At 33.6% G+C, this 19,436-nt stretch overlaps 2 protein-coding genes across 8 annotated transcripts in view; both read left to right on the forward strand.

The window, feature by feature from the left end:
• Window positions 1–309: 309 nt before the first annotated feature.
• LOC135128184 (uncharacterized protein KIAA1143 homolog) lies at window positions 310–681 on the forward strand. The gene is made up of 2 exons (XM_064055078.1): window positions 310–414; window positions 475–681. The coding sequence occupies exons 1-2, from the start codon at window positions 310–312 to the stop codon at window positions 679–681; spliced, it is 312 nt and encodes a 103-aa protein (XP_063911148.1).
• LOC135127805 (MOG interacting and ectopic P-granules protein 1) overlaps window positions 510–19,436 on the forward strand; it is a 44,711-nt gene continuing 25,784 nt past the window's right edge. The window contains exon 1 of one of the 7 annotated variants that reach the window (XM_064054432.1): window positions 510–598. The gene's annotated coding sequence lies outside the window, so the exon portion shown is untranslated. Of the gene's footprint in view, window positions 599–7,042; window positions 7,133–7,931; window positions 8,325–9,323; window positions 9,393–19,436 lie in introns of those variants that run through there. The other 6 variants (XM_064054430.1, XM_064054433.1, XM_064054429.1 and 3 more) reach the window with 6 other exon arrangements.

Genomic DNA, 19,436 nt, shown 5'->3' on the forward strand with positions numbered 1-19,436 from the left:
GCGTGAACAATTACGTCCACGTAAAGGTCGAGATAACCCCGAGATATCAGGAAAACCATCAGCTCGGAAAAGCATGAAAGATTTTCGACCACGTATCTATAGCACATTTTCTATGTAGCCCCAACGAGAAAAAGCAATGTGGGATAGAAGTAGAAAATAAACCATCAAGAGAAGGGCGAAACTGGCGGCGTACGGAAAAAACTTTTCAAATCCACATAACTGCATCTACTAGTTGTTGTAGTGGCCCCACTGTCGTGCACTTGCCCATTCGAAAAGGCGTCAAAACCCCAACCCGCCGCCAATGACGCGATGTCCAAGAGGAACATAACCTACACGAAGCCCGAAGAACCCGAATTCCTCAAGAAAATCAAGCAGCAAGCGGGCTACAAGGAAGGCCCCACCGTCGCCACAAAAGTAGGTTATGTTATTAAGTAGTCACATTCTAAGCGCGCCTCACCGCCGCTGTACACACAGAGCGAGCAGCTGGGCCCCGCCGAGGACTTAGACTGTGACGAGGAGCAGCCCACCGTCGTGGTCTTGAACGAGGGCGACCTGACCGCGGAGGAGGCCCAACGCGAAAAAGCCAGGCTGGAAAGGGGTAAGTCGCAAGCGCCCTACCTTCTTGGCCCCCGAACGCCGGAAAAGCGCCCATTTTGCGCCAAACACCACTCCGCGGATTAATTCTCGGAAATCTAGACGGCGTCTCGGAGGTTATGTCGGGCGCCGTCGGCAGCTTTCGCGCGCTGTCGTTTGGCGCCAAAGTGAAAAAGCGCCAATTTTCCGCCTTTTAAACTGGAATGGCGGCTTGAGGTGCCGCGGGGGGCTTTCCCGGGGCGCGTCCGCGGGCTGCCGCCCCCGCTGGGGGCCCTTCGCCCGACGGGAGTTGCCCCGAGTCGCCGGAATTTCGACCCTATTTTTCCACACGTCGCCACGGAGGGACAGAGACGGATTTATGCAGCGGCGCTTTCCGGAGACAGGGACGGATTTTTTCTGAACACGTGACCGTTTTAGCTCGTAATAAGACTTTGGAAAGGATGCTACTCCCCTTTTCGTGAAAATGGTTTGGTCTATTATATGAAACGGTATTTTGCTCTGCTCCCGACCACTCGATAAAATATTGTTGCTTCACTTGTAATTTGCGCTTTTTTCTATGTCTTTGGAGAGGAATCGCCACAAACGCGGCGGCTCCTCGCTATTTTTTAAACGAATTTAAAAAAAAAAATAGAGAAACCGATCGAATCGAGAATAAACATGTACAAAAAACGAGGGTAATAACTAGAGCATTACCTCTAGTTTCTTTTACCAAAACTAATGAAAATGAGTGGCCACCTTCGAACCAGTAAATTGTCAAGTGTAATAATAATAATAAGCATCGGCAAACGACCTTTCTTTTACATTGTATGTTTTTCTTTTTCGCATTTTGCGCTGTTCGTTCTGTACATTTGACATCTGTTATTTTTATCCGTTATCTTCTTCACGTTTAGATGTTTGGTAGATGTTGAGCGACCACGTGATTTCCCTTTCTACGGTTCTAATGTGATTAATTGGCAATGTGGAACCCACTTAAAGCGAATTTGTCATAATTACGATTATCTAGTGCTTTTCTAATTGAATTAATTACGGAATGAAGATCGCGTCTTCATTAACAGTCCGAAACTCGCAGATTTGTTATTTCTGTTTCGTTACGATTTCGGCAATTTATGGTTCCCCAGTTAGCACTTGCAAAACCGTTTCAAGATTTGGAAGTCCTTGAGCTGTTTTTACAAAAATGCGATCAATAACCACGTTGTTCGTTATATTGATTTGCTGATTACTCCGTAACGCCTTTCGCCGAGAATAAATTAAAAAAATAAATAAATAAAAATGTCGAGTCGACTAGTGGCATCCATACTTATTGTAAAGAGGGTAGACAATTTTCCAGCGAGATCCTATTGATTATTATTACAACTTTTAAATATTTGATTAGTTTCATTTTTCAACCCCTTCGGGTATTAAAAGGGGAATTTTCACTTTACAAGTCACTCGTGAAAAACCCACCGATATCGCTAATTTTCACAAATTAAATCTGTGTGAGAAAGCGTTCGCCGTCATCACGTCGACTTGAATAATAAATGTTTCCTCACCTCATCGCCGGAATTTTTAACTAATGGAAAAACTAAGCTTTTAAAGTAATTTGTTCTGGAGACGATACATCATCACCCTTATTAATATTTTATCGTTTATTAAACTTAAAAATCCGGAATCATCGTGGGCTTAAAATTCGCGTTGTGTCTGTTTTCGCTCCCTCGAGACGGATTCCTACATTTTGCTCAATTATTCGGCCACATTTGTCTAGAGACTTATGAAGAACGCGACTTTAATTGCACGAGATTTTGGGTGTCGATTTCGTCTTCGTCTTCGGATTTTGGGGCGAACCCACACCTTCACGAATCAATAATTTTATCCTCAACTTTGGTGTCTAATTCTCCCCATTCGCAAGGTGTTGTCAACAATGAGTTTAATTGTGGAAGGTAAACCACGTGAAAGGAGGGATGCTAATGCGGAAAAGAACTGCAATAAGGGTAGTAATTGCGATTAGTTAACCCGTGGAGAAATTTGGGGTTATGCCAAGCGTGGTTTATTATTTAACACGATTTGTAATTATCCAGGAATAAAAATTCGAACTCGGTGTTGTTGAACCGACGTCTATATACAGGGTAAAATTAACTCGGGTTGTGTTTATGCATTTAAAAAAATAAATTCTGCCACTCAGTATGCAAATTTTGGCGAAGTGTTTAGCCGAAGAGGGTGTCAGATTTTAAATGTACATGGTGGGATTAGTTTTGTGTTCTTGCAGAGCCGCCATAATAGAGGTCGCGCCCTGTAGCTACCAAGATATCGATTTTAAAAGTTTGAAGAATTTGGCACCGAGTGCTATGCTGTTGTAAAATACTACTTGAACGCAGCTTCACATCCTCACCTTTGTAAACCTGTTTCAGGAAATACAGCGTGGATAAATGCGAAAGAAAAGTAATTAGAAAAATGTGAGTGATGTCATCAAACCTGGTAGATTACGCTGCTAACAACATTGGTTGTAAATAGAAATATGTAATTAAAATTAAGGTTTTATTGTTGACATCTTGTTTTCGGTATATTTTTAGAATTACTTAGAGTTTATTCAAAATTTAATATTTTTTGACACACTGTACATAACTCGCCAACTTTGATGAGAGTCATTGATTTTTAAAATTCACGGCGCTTCAGCGAGCAGATGAAAGGGACCGTAATTACGACGGTCACATTGTGGGCTGAAGGCACGGTTTATAGCAAGCACTACCTTTCTATAAGTTCTATTGTGTCGTTTATTAACTAATAAGAACTCATAAATAGTCGTAAAGACGTCATTTTCAACCCATTTTGTGAAGGAGCTCGAATAATAGATTAGTAAATAAATAAAAAAGATTTCGAAAGTGTGACCTTAATGATGTACAAATTTTAATGAACTGGTTAAAAAATACTAAATTTTTGAAAACGACTATTGCACGACTAAGATGGCCGCCGGTTCAGTGGTACCACTCACCCACTCAAGCGAAAACAATTGTAATATTTGTTCACACTCAAATTTAAGGTGGCAACAATGAATCGTTTAAAACAAGCACCACATTCGATCAGCGCGGATACAGGATTTCGTTCAGGGGGGGGGGGCAATTTTTGTATGATTTTACCTATCTACCAGAAATTCGTTCTAAACAAAAAAAAAAATATAAAATTTTCGCTAATATACTCTTTTTCACATAACGTGGGTGACATTTGGTTCTTTTCATTACACGTATAGTGTACAGTAGAACCTCGATAATCCTAATTCCTAATTGGGAAAAAGGTGTGTTCGGATTAACGATTTGTTCGGTTCGGCAATTTTCGCAAAAATCTGAAAGGGAATTGAATAACAACTTCATACACAACTGAAAACAAACTTCAAGAAATAAACCTAAATTTTATTAAACAAAAATTAAAGAATTCTTAAGCAACAATGGATAATAGATACATTCTAAAAAAATATTACTCCGTGACCATAAACACGCTATCTTTTTGGAATAAACACCCCGGGATCTATACCCTGAAATTTTTCAGAATTTTTAGATGAATTTTTCAAAAATGAAATTTTCCATTATGTATTCGTATTACCTCCATTACGCAAATTTCGACCCATTCTCGACGATTTTCGAAATTTAACTAAATATATTTTCTTGTAGATTTTGGACCTCAGAAGTCACTTCTGGCTTCATTTCTTCGATAACTTAAACCATTTTTCCAGAATCGTCCAGTTGAAATATCGCAATTTTTAAAAATTTCGAAAAACATGGTTTATTTTTGGAATCAGCACGTCGGGATATATATCCCTGAGTTTTTTCAGAATTTTTAGGAACATTTTTCAAAAATGAAATTTTTCTCATGCAAATTTCGACCCATTTTCGACGATTTTCGAAATTTAACCAGATACTTTCTCTTGTAGATTTTGGGTCTTCGATAACTTCATCCGTTTCTCCAGAATTAGTTAATTAATTCAGTGCTTTGAAATATCGCAATTTTTAAAAATTTCAAAATATTCCATACAACATATGTATGCAGAAAGATCTTGCGTCATTTTTGGAAGTAGATGCATGTTTTCAAGTTCAGTTCGGATTGCAGAGTTTTTGTTCGGATTAAAGAGGCATCGACTTCAAATAGCCTCTGTTCGGATTACTGGATGTTGAGACAATCGTGAGTTCGGATTATAGAGGTTGTACTGTATTTACAAAATGAAATATGATTTCAAAATTTTGAAATTGGTCAAAATAAAGTACCTCGGTCGTGTGTCAGGGGAATCCGCGCCTGCATTCGATTGGTGGATTCTGTGGCTCCAAATTTGAAATGTGGGGAAAATCAAGTCTTATTATACTTTTTATATTAATTAATTTAATTATGGGTATCTTTTGTTATTTCTTTTTAATAGTTGATTATTAAGAGCAGTTAATAGTAGTTAATTTGAAAAATATTCAACATAATCGAAAAACTATTAACAAAATATGTAATTAAAATTAATTGATAAAAACCGGATTAGTTATCACTTTGAATGTTAAATGTTAACTATGTCACGTCTGGAAATGGAACATCATAAAACTGGATTTTCGCACATTTTAAATTTGGTGCCACGAAATCCACCAATGGAATGTGTTTAAATTAAAAGATTCATTGTGTTAGAGTGTTCCAATTTTTTCACTTGATTGGTACCACTGAATCAGCGGCCATGTTAGTTGTGCAAAAGGTCCATGTCCATTGAAAAAGTCATCAAGTTGGAGTTCTTTTTTTGATAAGCGCTAATTTTATTATAGGAAAAGTGAGGTTATATATTGCGGAATGATACACCGCGTTGTCAGCTGTCATCGATTAAATTTTATGTTTATTGCACATATATTTCATAACGGCACCTTGATGACTTGTAATTGTGTACGACCCAATTTATTTCCTACAATCCTATACTAATATATATTTTTTGTAATAAAATGGAACACTTTGTAGATGATATTTTATTCAACATTAACACAAAATATCTCAATTTTTCACTTAATATTTGATTAAAAAAAAAATCACTGGGTAAATATTATTAACATTTACTCTACATAACCTTATTGTTTTGTATAATAAAATTAATGCTTTCAACTTTGTCTTCTCCAAAAAACAACACTGTCTTTAAATTTATTTTCATTGTTTTCGGCACAATCGTCTTTTTGTTTTGTAGCAATTTGATGGCTTGTAACATTCATTCTGACACCAACACACAACATACAAATTATAAGAAAATTTATAATGTTACAATGACACTAATTTTTGTACTTTGTTTATAAGTATGTTTGCGCTTCCTCGGAGATGACGCCCTCCACATCCGCCATGTGTTCGTAACAAAATAATAAAATAAAAATTCCCTCTAACACCTGCCCAACGAACAACAGATTTGATTCGACATTTCTGTGGCGGCTTTTGCGTTGTTTGACACGAAGTGATTTAAGACGCCTTATGTTGGCTAAATCTACATAACTCAGTGAAAACTTTTAATCTTACATCTACACCAATAAAATACGTAGCCCACTAAATGATGAATGAGTATGGCTAGTTGTAGCCTACGACAAACCGTGATATTTTTATATCTCGTCCATTATACGAAACATGCAAAACAACGGTAAAAGTTGTCCCAGAGCGCAAAAACGACACTTTCATGGGGAGTTCCATTCTAGAAATTATTAGATGTCAATTTGGTGATAAGGTACGTCGTGGGTACATGCGATTGGGACCGCGACGGGTTCAATGACAATGACTGATTTATCCTTCTTCTTAAATTGCCCATTCATATTATTAAAACAGTTGATGTTAATTAGATGCGATGGAAATGATGTGAAAGAACAAAGTTCACACCCCTACTTTGCGTCATGGATGGTTATGGGTCTGGGTCCTGGCGTGCAGAAAAGTGAAAGGTGGTTAAGTAAATTAATGAAAAACAATTCCACGCGCAAAATACTAACAATAATAATTATTATTGTTCGTTCGTGATTAGAAATTAACGAAAAAAAAAGTATGACTAGTGCGTGGGTAAAATTTATAAAACTTAGCCGTGATAAGGTGGATTTTTGCGTTTCGCGATTATGGGTCAAAAAGGGCACGGGAATCCTCATTTTTACTTTTAAGCACTCCAATGAAATTTTATCGGTCGTAAAAGCTGGCTTTTTTCACAGTGCGTTTTTTCGTGATCATCGAAATAATTCCAGTGCGCTAAACCTCGGCACCTCAAGCTTTAACTTTTACTTATCAAAAGAGCAATAACCTGTGGCTGAGATGCCGTCATCGGCAGAGGCCCTTTTCGGCCTAAACCTCCAAATAACTAAACACCGCTGCAATGCCTGAAATTTTTCAGAAGCCGAAGAGGCCCCGGCCGATCTAAATTCGCGAATCATCTTCAAAGCACCGACTAAGAAAAAAACCGAAGAGCAATCCGCAAAGAGGTCGGCCGATTTCGACAAGAAAGCCAAAAAAGCCAAGACCAAGCCGCTGCTGTCCTTCGCTGACGAGGAAGACGACGACTAATTTTCCTCAGACGGAAGGAAAAAATCCCCGCACTTCCGTAAGTCTGCCTATTATGGTAAAATGTTAAGTGCTGGAAAATCGATAGCGAATTTAATAGGAAAACGCGGGAAATATGCATCCGCCCTTGCGAATCTAGAGCCCGTTTTTTGTTTTCGCAAAATACGCGATCGTAGGTGACGCGATTTAATCTAGTTGTTTGTTGGGGACACCATCGACTCTATTTTTTTTTAATAGTGTGACTAAAGGGCCTAGTGATTTTGGTGGGGCGACAGTTCGGCAATTAATTTTATAATATTTATTAGAAAGCGCCGAAATGAGAGACCATCGGGTGTGCGTTAAGAAAAATTTATTAGATATGGAGTATACATGAACAAAATGAGGTTTGGGCTCAACCATTTTTAGAAAGGGGGGTGTCCGCTGTCTGCGACTTTTTCGCCGGGGCGGGGTATCTCCATCGGGTGCATTTTTCCCATGCTCGGACCCTCGAAACCACCACCCAGACCACCATGGGTGGATTTTTTTCGTAAATCGACCATCGACGGGAGCGCTCGGCGCGAAGACGCGCTCTTTCGCGCCAAATCACTGCCTCCACATTGTCGTCGGTTTAAAGCCCACAATTCCCGGAAAATGGTCGACTTTCGGGGGTTGGTAATGAAACAATTGCCGCTCTAGCGTCCCGTCATTGATGACAGTTGTGGCGCCAATTCAAACCCGGCTACTGCGATCGCGATTATTTCGAATATTCAAACAGCCGTCCCGGGGCCCCATTTCTGGGCATCCACCATCCGTGGGTTCGAATCGATACCATCCTAAATTGTTGTAAATTTGTATCAGTGCTTACGTAATGAAAAAATTTTAAGACATCGCGGAACGGATCGGCTACGTCACTATTTTCGGTCACGTGACTTACCGTTAGACGCCATATTGGCAGTTTAGTGCAGTGCTAGGGGTTAGTGACGTGAGTTTTGTTGTTCGCCAGTGTTTTCCAGTTAAAAGAAATGGACATTTATTAAAGAAGAATTACGTGTTGGCGAATTTGTGTGTCGTTTCGTGTTGTTTTCGTGTCGGCACATTTGAATATCGCGGGTTGTCAAAGGATTTTGTTCGGGTATTTACGATTGTCACACACAACATATCCATCCATTGGCGGCGGTGCAGATGGTCGGAGTGGTTTCGGTGTGATGTCCCATGGACTATGGCGGGAATCTGACCGATGAGGAGCTTCTATGGTAAAGAAACCGCCCGAAAGGGGCCCTCTTCATGCGAAATCCGCCGTCGCCGTCTAGGTTATGTGCGCTCGTCGGTGGAGCATTGGGGGGCCCCGTGAGAAATTTTCCACTCCGTAGCGTCGTTGGCAGCATTGTGTTGTTATCTTTCTATCAGTGGTGGGGTCTGAGTCGAATTCGAGTGCTTTCCAAATTTGGAATTCGCAAAAGGTTCAGCCAAAAGGGCAAAGACAAGCGTGACATGCCACATATGCCGTCGAACGGATGCATTAGAGGCGTTCAGAGTGAAAGTAGCCAAGAAGCTGCCCCCATTTCCCTTTATTGTGTCACTGCTCTTCGAACAACTACTGGGGGCTGGTTTGGCTTCGAAGCTTTCGTACAATGTGGTTTTCACAAACGACCTTATCGATTTTTCGCTGGACGAAGCGAACGTGGTGAAAACGGATGAATTCTAAAAATAGGCATTGCCATTTAGTTTCTTTTTTTTTTAGTTTTCTTTGATTGGCATTATGTAAGGTCAACACTCAACTAACACATGTTTAAATTTTATTTTAGTAATTTAGTGATTCCATGAATTTTATTTGTCAATGATGGGTGATAAAAACATGAGGAAATTCCAGAACGTGTTTAGATATGACTGAAGACGCTTGTGAGGGTGGCTGGATGTTTTTCCGTTTGTAGACTTGGAGATAATTTTATGGCTTTTTTTTTCATTACACAGATTTTTTCAGCTTCTTGTGTATATAGCGTACGTCGTTACTTGATCACGCCACTGTTCAAGATTATGTTGATGCGATTTTCACACCAGAAAGTACTTTCAAGTATTTTATGTCATTCTGTTTATCTCGTGGGGTGGGAACGGAAGTGATAAATGGTTCAGCTTTGGTTTTTCTTTTTATTTTTCACCATGTTTTGTATTCGTACGTTGTTGATAATATAACTAGGGTATTTATTTAAAGTAAAATCACCAAGACATGATTTGAGACGTTGTAATTATTAATTAATTAGAGGCACATTTTTTTATATACAACAATAGTGCTTGACTGGGTACATGATGTATGTATATATCGGGTGAGTCATTATTGTTAATACGTACCCAAACAACATGTTTAAGACTGAATCATTTTTATCCATGTAAAATGTGGTTCTTTAAATGTTACACCTATTTAGTGTACTAATTTGTGATACATTTTTCCAATTGTTTGTGTACATCTTCAATTTCTTTTAGTCTTTGATTAACGAAAAAGAAAAAAAATGGTTAAACCGAAAATTTCTGTTTTTATGTTAATTGACAGAACTCAAGGGATGTATTAGAGGAAACATGGAACTATAAAATATTTTCTCCATTTGCAATAATCACCGTCTCTATTGATATTAATCATCACTTTATCACCATTAAGATCAGTACATTTTCAAGGTTGTCGACTTTTAAGTATTTTTTAATCAGGAACATGTTCGGCTAAGATACAACAGAAAATATTAAGTGAAATTGGCAAAAAATCGATACCATATCATAAAAATCACTCTGATTACTTTGTAATGTGGCTCGAAGAACTGAGTGAGACAAGTTTTACATTTGCTTTATTTTTAAAACCAGAATCCTTATTTTCTGCATGCTGTGAAAAAATTATTATAATATAATTTTATCAGATGAGAATTTTATTTCCATAAATTAACTGAAGAGCAGAATGTCCGGTTCGAGATTTAAATGAAAGTAATCACTATTCGAATATTTTTTGATCATTTTTACCTCCTGAAAGTGAACTAAGGTAGATTGTAATCGAGTCCATTGGACGATTGGCTAGTTTTATGTTTTCTCGACGTTTCATGACTCCTGTAGTATGAAAAATGGGTCGCTCGTTTCCGTCTGTCTGTCTGGCGTCTGTTCGAATTTTTACTAGACAGATAATCTCTGAAACTACTGGACCGATTGTTTGTCAATTTTATAAAATAACATAATATATATTTTGTAATTTAACTTTGAAACTGGATCCGAATGCTCTGAAATCTTGCAAACGTTTTAAGTTTAATGTAATAATGGTAAAAAAGCCAAAATTTATTTGTTTATTTCCTTCCCAAAATTGATAACGTCATATCAAAATTTTGCCGAATAAATCCTTTCTGAAATATGCAAAATATTATATCTTTATTTAAATTATGAGAGGATCATAAAAAATAAAATTCGCAAAATCAAATCTTACAATTCTTCGACCAATTTTTTGATATCAGAATTTCCAGTTTCTCTTTTTTCTTCGATTTTACAATTTTCTGATATTACAATTTTTCGTTTTTTCAACTTTAATTTTTTCTGTCAATTTCTCGACTGTCAACTTTTTCTTGAATTTTATTTTTCATTTTCTCGATTTTATATCGCAATATTTCGTTTTTTCTTCCTTTATTTTTTCAGCGTTTCTTTCGATTTTTAAATTTTTATTTTTTTCAATTTTACAATTTTTGTATTATCCGATTTTCTTTAATTTTTTCTTTAATTGAAAATTGACGAAATCGGAATATTTCGATTTCACAATCTTTCGTTTTTGCAATTTTAAAATTTTTAAGTTTCTCAATTTTTTAATTCGAAATGTTGAAAGATCGAAATACTAAATATCAGAAAAAATTGAAAATTCAAAAAACCCAACGAGAAATTACAGAACCAAAATATGTAGTGGAAAATCGGAAAATTGCAACTTAAGGAACTAAAGAAACGAAAAATTGAAATATTAAAAACTAAAAATCGAGAAACTTAAAAATCGAAAAAAACTAATGAATCCAAAAATTGGAAAGAAAAGAAACGAATCGAATCGAAAAATTGGAAAACCCGAAAATTGTAAACTCGAAAAATTACAGAATCGTCAAAATTACAAAATCGGAAAACTATCATTAGAAAAAATGAAAAATTAAATATTCAGAAATAAAAAAAATTTAAATCAAAAAATTCAAATTCGAAAAATTGAATAAAATCTTACAATTTTTCGAAAAATATGGATTTATTTTCCTGCGACCTATTTTTTGATATCAGAATATCTCGTTTCTCTTTTTTTTTATTTTACAATTTTCTGATGTTAGAATTTTTCATTTTTTCAACTTTAATTTTTTTTGTTTTGCAATTTCTCGACTTCCAAGTTTTTGAATGTTTCGATTTGCAATTTATCGATTTTTTTATTTTTCGTTTCCCCAATTGTTCTTGATTTTTATTTTTCATTTTTCTAATTTTTTAATTTTCATTTTCTCGATTTTCTATCGCAATATTTTGTTTTATCTTCCTGCATTTTTTCAGTGTTCTTTCTTATTGAATGTTTCAATTTTCAGCCTTTGATTTTTCAATTCCTCGATTCTCCAATTTTTCAATTTTACAATTTTTGGATTTCTCAATTATCCGATATTATTTAATTTTTTTCTTTAATTGAAAATTAAAGAAATCCGAATATTGCGATTTTACAATACTTAGTTTTGCGATTTTGCAATTTTTAGATTTCTCAATTTTTAATATTTTCGTTTTTCAATTATTCATTTCTTCAATTTTCAAGTTCCTGATTTCCATTTTTTGAATCGAAAAACTAAAAAATCGGAAAAAATTGAAAATTCGAAAAACTCAACGTAAAATTACAAAATCGAAATAGTGGAAAAACGGAAAATTGCAAATCGAAGAATGGAAGAAACGAAAAATTGTAATGTAGAGTAGAAGAAATCAAAAAGTAAAAATCGAGAAATTCAAAAAAATTAAAATAAAAAAATTCAAAATCGAAAAATTAAATCAAATCTTACAATTTTTCGAAAAATATGGATTTATTTACCTTAGACCAATTTTTTTATATCAGAAATTCTCGTGTCTCTTTTTTTTTCGATTTTACAATTTTCTGGTGTTACAATTTTCCGTTTTTACAATTTTAATTTTTTCTGTTTTTCAATTTCTCGACTTCCAAGTTTTTCAGTGTTTCGATTTGCAATTTTTCGTTATTACAATTTTTCATTTTTCGATTGATCAATTTTTCGTTTCCCAAACTTTTCTTGATTTTTTATTTTTCATTTCCTAATGTTTTGATTTTCATTTTCTCGATTTTATATCGCAATATTTCGTTTTATCTTCCTTAATTTTTTCAGTGTTCTTTCTTGTTGAACGTTTCAGTTTTCAGTCTTTGATTTTTCAATTCCTCGATTTTCCAATTTTTAATTTTTTCAATTTACATTTTTTTTGATTTCTCAATTATCCGATTTTCTTGAATTTTTGCTCTAATTGAAATTGGAATATTATTTATTTTTTAATTTTTCGATTTTTAAGTTTTTCAATTTTTAATATTTCCATTTTTCAATTATTCATTTCTTGAAATTTCAAGTTCTTGATTTCCATTTTTTTAATTCGAAAAGTTGATAAAATCGAAAAATTAAAAATGGAAAACCAAAAAAATCGGAAAAAATAAATTCGAAAAACTCAACGAGAAATTACAAAATCGAACTAGTAGAAATCCGAAAATTGCAAATTGAAGAACTGAAGAAACGAAAAATTGAAACATTAGAAACTAAAAATCGAAAAAATTAATGAATCGAAAAATTGGAAAGAAAAAACGAATCGAATCGAAAAATTAGAAAACCCGAAAATTGTAAACTCGAAAAATTATAAAATTGTCAAAATTGCAAAATCGAAAAACTGTAACATTTGAAAGATCAAGTAATGAAAAATTAAATATCGAGAAATCAAAAAATTCAGAATCGAAAAATTGAATCAAATTTTACAATTTTTCAAAAAATAAGAAATAAGAAACGTAAAATTGAAACATAAATACTAAAAATTGAAAAATCTAATAAATGAAAAAGAAAATAAAGGGTGGGCGGGGCTTAGCAAGTGCATTGTGAGTGTTAGCCCCGCCCACCCACCTTTTTTTTTCCTAGAGGATATATATCATTTGCCAAAATCAGTCTATATTAGCAAGTACTAGCCCCACCCACCCGCCCTTTATGTTCTTAGAATGTATGTCATCTGCCAAAATTAGTCTTATCTTAGCAAGTGCTAGCGCCGCCCACCCACCCTTTATTTTCTTTGAAGATGCCATTTAAGAAAATAAAGGGCGGGTGGGTGGGCGGGGCTAGTACCGGTCATGGGTAGACTGATTTTGGCATATGACATATTCTTTAAGAAAATAAAGGGTGGGTGGGCGGTTTTAGTTTTTAGTTCTTTGAAGATGTCATTTAAGAAAATAAAGTGCGGGTGGGTGGGTGGGGGCTTAGTACCTGTCAAGGGTAGACTGATTTTGGCATATGACATATCCTTTAAGAAAATAAAGGGTGGGTGGGCGGTTTTAGTACCGGTCAAGGGTAGACTGATTTTGGCAAATGACATATCCTTATACAACTTCGAGACTCTTTCCTGCAGACTTCTATGAGAGAAGTTCGGGTGTAAATTAAAAAATTATTAATTGGTATCCCTGAGAAGCTAAATTATTATTAAGAAGGATTTTGTTGTTATTTAAAAATATGAGTTTAAATATTGTTGGTGATCACTAATGTCTGTGGGACTGAAAAATCCTGAACGTGTTCGCTACGCTCGCATTTTAGAGGTTGATTTTTTCAAAGTAATTTACCTTCATAGACATTAAAATTCACTAATTTGAAAATGGAAAAATTTAAAAAAATTTTATTATACATTTCAAAAAGATGAAAAAAAGAAGAATAATAAAATCAGAACATTGAAAAACCGAAAAATTGACAAAGTAAAGAAAATAAAAAAGCGAAACGAAAGATTTTGCAATCCACAAATTGAAGAAATGAAAAATTGAAAAATCGAAAAACTGAAAAAATCAAAAATGAAAACTCGAGTTACCTATCGTAAAGTTTAAAAACTGGATATGAGAAAATTGAAGAAACGAAAAATTCAAAAAATTAAATTGACAACAAAAAATTATTAAATCGGAACATGGAAAACGGAAAAACTGTAAAAATAAGGAAAATAAAAACTGAAAGGAAAAATTGCAAATCGAAAATTCGAAGATACGAAAAATTTTTTGATTTGTAGGCTTGTAGTTGAAGTTTAATTTCCGTCGAAAGAATTCGGTTCGTAATTACTTATAGGTATATAAAATAATTGGTTTTGAAATATATCAAATATACAATTTCGTAATTTTAAAATGGTACAAAAAGATTGCTTTTTTATTATTTTTATTATAAAACAAGATTCTTGTGTCATGCTCATGATAGTAGAGTGAAATTTGTTTATGGCTGTTTTAGAAAAAAAAGATTAATTTTTATTTTTGCTGTCATGTTGTACAGAAAACTGCTTGTGTAATCATGTTTTCATTTCATTGTCGGAAAAAAACAAACCGCATGAACCAAGTTAGTTACCAAATAATGTTTCTTTCAAGAAAAATTGTAAAAAACAATTGTGTTTAGAACCGGAATGTTATTGTTGTGCTTTGTTTTTTTTTTACAATACATCATGGATATTTATGTGTGGTTGTTGGCACAGAATCGGAGGGCTTTGGAGTTTTCTCTTGTGCAGCGTTGGCAATATCGTGTTATCTTTTTATCAGTGGTGGAATATCGAATTTGCGTGCTTTCTCAACAGTCGTTTTCCAAACCATCCAAAAGGCAAGGGCAAGTGTGATTTCGAGTTACAGTATTCAAGGTGGCTCCGTTTCCATCTCCATGGTACTAAAATTGGATTTGCTGTTGAAGAGGCGTTTTAGGGAGTTGACCCTTCGCTAGACCCCATTACCAATTAAGCTCGTTTTTATGGGTCGTCTACAAGAAAAAGTCTTGTCAAATTGGAGCGTAGGTGTGGCTAAAAAAATAACGTGAACGTACTCATTTTATGGCAGAGTATGCTCTTTGTCAGTGGCGGAATTTCAATTAAATCCCGAGTGCTTTCTAAATCCGGAGTTTCCAAAATTATTTATCTTGAACAAAAAAAACCGGTCGCATTTAAGCAAGTGTCAAGAAGTCTTCTTACCACCCTCGAAAAAATTCAGGTTTATTGTGTAGCTTCTTACAGGGGTCTTTTTTAGAAACGACCTTATCGATTTTTCGCTAGACCGTCCGCATATAGAGGAAACAAACGAATTCTAAAAATAGGCGATTCGGTTTTTTTTTACCCACTTTTCCATGATTGACATTATGTAAAGTCAACACTCGACCCCACTGACAAATCTTATTTTACTTATTTGCGAATTTTCGCCATAAACACGAGGAAATACCAAAACATGTTTGTGTTGCGATGTTATTCAAGGGTTGCTGCGAAGATGTTTTCACATTTTTTAGCCTTCAATTAATTTTATGGTAATCCGTATAATCTGCACGATCTTTTTTCTTGTCTGCTTCGTCGATAAGGGCTTGTTAAGTACGGCGAGCGTATGTTTTTGGTAAATGAAATAACCCTACAGGATTAAATTCGTGCTGATAAAATTTTCTTGGTGGAGGAAGTATCTTAAGTATTTTATGTCAATCGGTTTATCTCTTAATGGGGTGGGAAAAGAAGTGATAAATGATTAAACTTTGGGTCTTTCCTGCTCCACTTTGGCAGGTTTCCTGTTGACATTTTTATAGCTTTGGAAGCAGGAATTTTATTGTTCGGTTACTCAATTAAAGGAGAAAAGAGCAGATTGTTTTGGCACTAATTTTGTTTTTCGAATATTTTTCAACAGGAATCGAGTGACATCTGGTGCACAAACTGAGTCATTGGTGCCGATTTCATGTTTTCTATACATTTGTGACGTCAGAAAAATACGTCAAACTGAATCGCTTATAAATTGTATTTATGGCGTTTTCTCCGACCATAACTTTTTATCTTTTCAATAAGTATGATATTCATAGGTGATATTACTGAAATTTGTTTAAAACATGGAGAATTATTTTTTTTTACAAATATTCGTGTGTGTCAAAATCGTTGCAAAAAATAAAACCCATTACTTTTATTTTTAATATGTATGACTTTTTTAATCCACCGTAAAGAAAAAAGTTGTCTGCAGTACAACCGGCCTTTGTATTAGTTTCAAAGTTTTTTAACCCGGGGTCTGAATAATTTATAATAAGGAATAACTGAAACCGGTTTTCTCCAATAATACAATATACAATCAGTGGTTTTCATCTGACGCTACTTTGCGAAAATATAAATACACCGGAATTGTTTTTGATTCGAACTTAATCCGAAACAATTCGGATTTGCGTTAAAAAAAAAACCAAATCTTTGCAGTTACATAACGCCACTAAATAAAATAATTAGCGTTGTTTCGTTCGTGAAAATCGCCTACAATAAATACCTACTTCTGGTAGGCTTTTACGGCCACTTCGCCGCACGATTGACCGAAAAGAGACAACCGTAATAATTTTAACTCGACAACCCTCCATTTAACTCGGACTTTTATTCCGGCGGTTGACGAAGAACGGGGAAGCAAAACTTTTCATTTTTGGCATTAATTTCATTATTTTTACACCGGAAGGCGCGCTGATGGGAGACATTGCTTTTATGGTGCTTCTTATTGCCTAAATCTTTCTGTCATAAAAAGGAAACATATTTTGTTGGCGTGTTAGGTCGCACGTAATCTTATTATTTCCATCTTTAGTGCGATTTCAAATCTCCGAGTTGTATTATCTGTGTATTTAGGTAAACAAAAACAGGTTTAGGTGGTGTTTTCGCGGTTTCTATAAAGTTATTTACGCTATTGTTCTAGAGAAAAATGATAAATGGCGAGTTTGCGGGGATGTAAGAGTTTGGAAGTTTTTGGTCTTTCGTACTTTAAACGGATTTGAAATTGAAGTTGACGTGATTTTCTGAGGGAGATAAAGGATGGCAATTTTGTTGGTTGAACACGCTTATTCAACTTAAATAGACAATCTCTGGTCGTCCTAGATGGATTTTTCGATAGTGGTTTATCTAATAATATTCTGAGTTGACGTCAGCAATTTTCTGGAAGGGGTGGATAATTATGGTAACCCTTAAATTAATGGTATAATATTCTTAAATTCTAAAAAATAGTCTGTGACGCAATATCTGAGGTAAAGAAATTACTTATCATAACCCCTAAAGTCTGAAAAAGTAGGTCCCCGTTTCCGTTTGTTTATCTCTCGAACTGCGAGAGAATGTTATCCAAAATTTGTCTGGTCATTCCGATTAATCAACCTTTTATTGTTTTATACCTGTGGTTTATGAATCTGTTTTTATTTTTAATTCTTGAGCGTAAGATGTCAATGTTCTCAAATCTTGCAAACGATTTAAGTAAAAATTTCGGCCAATTTTTTATTTTTTCATTTTCTTTCATCTTTCCATTATTCAATGTTTCGGTTTTATGTTTTGTTCATTCAACTTTAATTTTTCATTTTTTGATTTTTCAGTTTTTTATTTCATAATTTTTCGTTTTTGTAAATGTTTCTTTCCATTTTATAATTTTTTGTTTATTCATTATTTCAATTTTTCAATGTTTGATTTTTACTCCCTCGATTTTTCAATTTTTAATTAAATTTTTGAACTTTGCAATTTTTGGATTTCCAATTTTCCCATTTCTTCAGTTTTCAATATGTATATCAATTTTACAACACACACTTCGTTTTTTCGATTTTCAATTTTTCGCTTCAATTTTCCAAGTTCTTGATTTTCTATTTTTAGAATTTTCATTATGTACTTTTTCGTTTTTTCATTCTTGATTTTACAATTTTGCAATCGAAAAATTAAAAGTCGGAAAAATTGAAACATTAAAAAACTAAAAATCGAAAAAAATAAATGCATCGAAAAACTGGAAAAAAGAAAATGCAAATCGAATCGAAACATTGCAAAACCTAAAAATTGTAAAACTAAAAATAGAATAAATGATAAAATTTTAAAACTCAATAATTGAAAAATGGAAAAATTCTAAATTCGTAAAATTGAAAAATGGACTACTTAAAATTAATTATCATTATTGCATATTTAAAATGAAAAGTAGAAAAATTGCAAATCACAAATTGAAGAAACGAAAAATCGGAAATTTATGAAACCGAAAAATCTAAAATTGGAAAAACGAAATGATAATTATTACTACATTACATATTTAAAATGAAAACTAGAAATGTCGAAAAAATCAAAAGTCCATGAATTGATGAGTTCAAAATTCGAAAAATCGAAATATGGAACTATAGAAAATTCAAAATTCGAAAAATTAAATAGAAAATTTGAAAAATCGAGAAAGTGAGAAAAGGAAAAATTCAAAAATAAAAAAATTGATAAATCAAAAACTGAAAAATTAAAAAAATTAATAAATCGCGGAATTGAAAACTTTAACATTAAAATTGAAAAATCGAAAATTCGAGAAATTGAAGAATGACTAAATTGAAACATTGAAAAATTCAAAAATTGAAAAATGAAACGAAAATTCGACAAAAAAATAAAAATTGAAAAAAATGAAAAATCGAAAATAGAGAATAGATATTGAAAAACTGAAATATGTAACGAAAATTTGACAAATTGAAAAAACGAAAGATTGAAAAATAGAAAAAATTGATCTCGAAAAATTGAAAAATTGAAATATGGAGAAATTCAGAAAAAAAATGGAACATCGAAAAATTGATAAATCAAACAATTAATATCAAAAATTTGAAAAATTGAGAAATCGGAAAATCCAAATATGTATGGTAAAATCGGAAATTCCAAATTCGAAAATTTGAAAAATCGAAAAAGTGAGAAAATGAAAATGTGAAAAATGGAAAAATTAATTTCGAAAAATTTTTGAAATTTAAAAACTGAAAAACGGAGAAATTAATTAATCCGATTTTTGATTATTTAATTTTCCAGTTTCAATAAGGTTTTGATTCTTGGAACGATCTGTGGTAAACTGAAAAACTGAAAAATTTTAAACACTGAAAAATCGAAAAACCGAAAATTTGAGAAATTGAACGATCGAAGATTGAAAGACGGGAAAATCGAAAGATGGAACATTCGAAATGTCGAGAACTTGAAAAAAAAAATCAAAAAAATCCAAAAAAATAGAAAATTGAAGTCAAAAAACTGAAAAATTGAAAATGTGTAAAGTAGAAAAACTGAAAAAAAAACAAAATTGAAAAATTGAAAGGCCAAAAAATGAAACTTTGGGAAATTGGAAAATTGAAATGTCCAGAACTGTAAAAAAAAATTGAAAAATCAAAAAAAGAGAAACTGAA

Source organism: Zophobas morio, unplaced genomic scaffold, assembly GCF_036711695.1.
Source record: "Zophobas morio isolate AGI-343-1 ecotype UQ-CSIRO unplaced genomic scaffold, CSIRO_AGI_Zmor_V1 ptg000012l, whole genome shotgun sequence".
Classification (NCBI taxonomy): Eukaryota; Metazoa; Arthropoda; class Insecta; order Coleoptera; family Tenebrionidae; genus Zophobas; species Zophobas morio.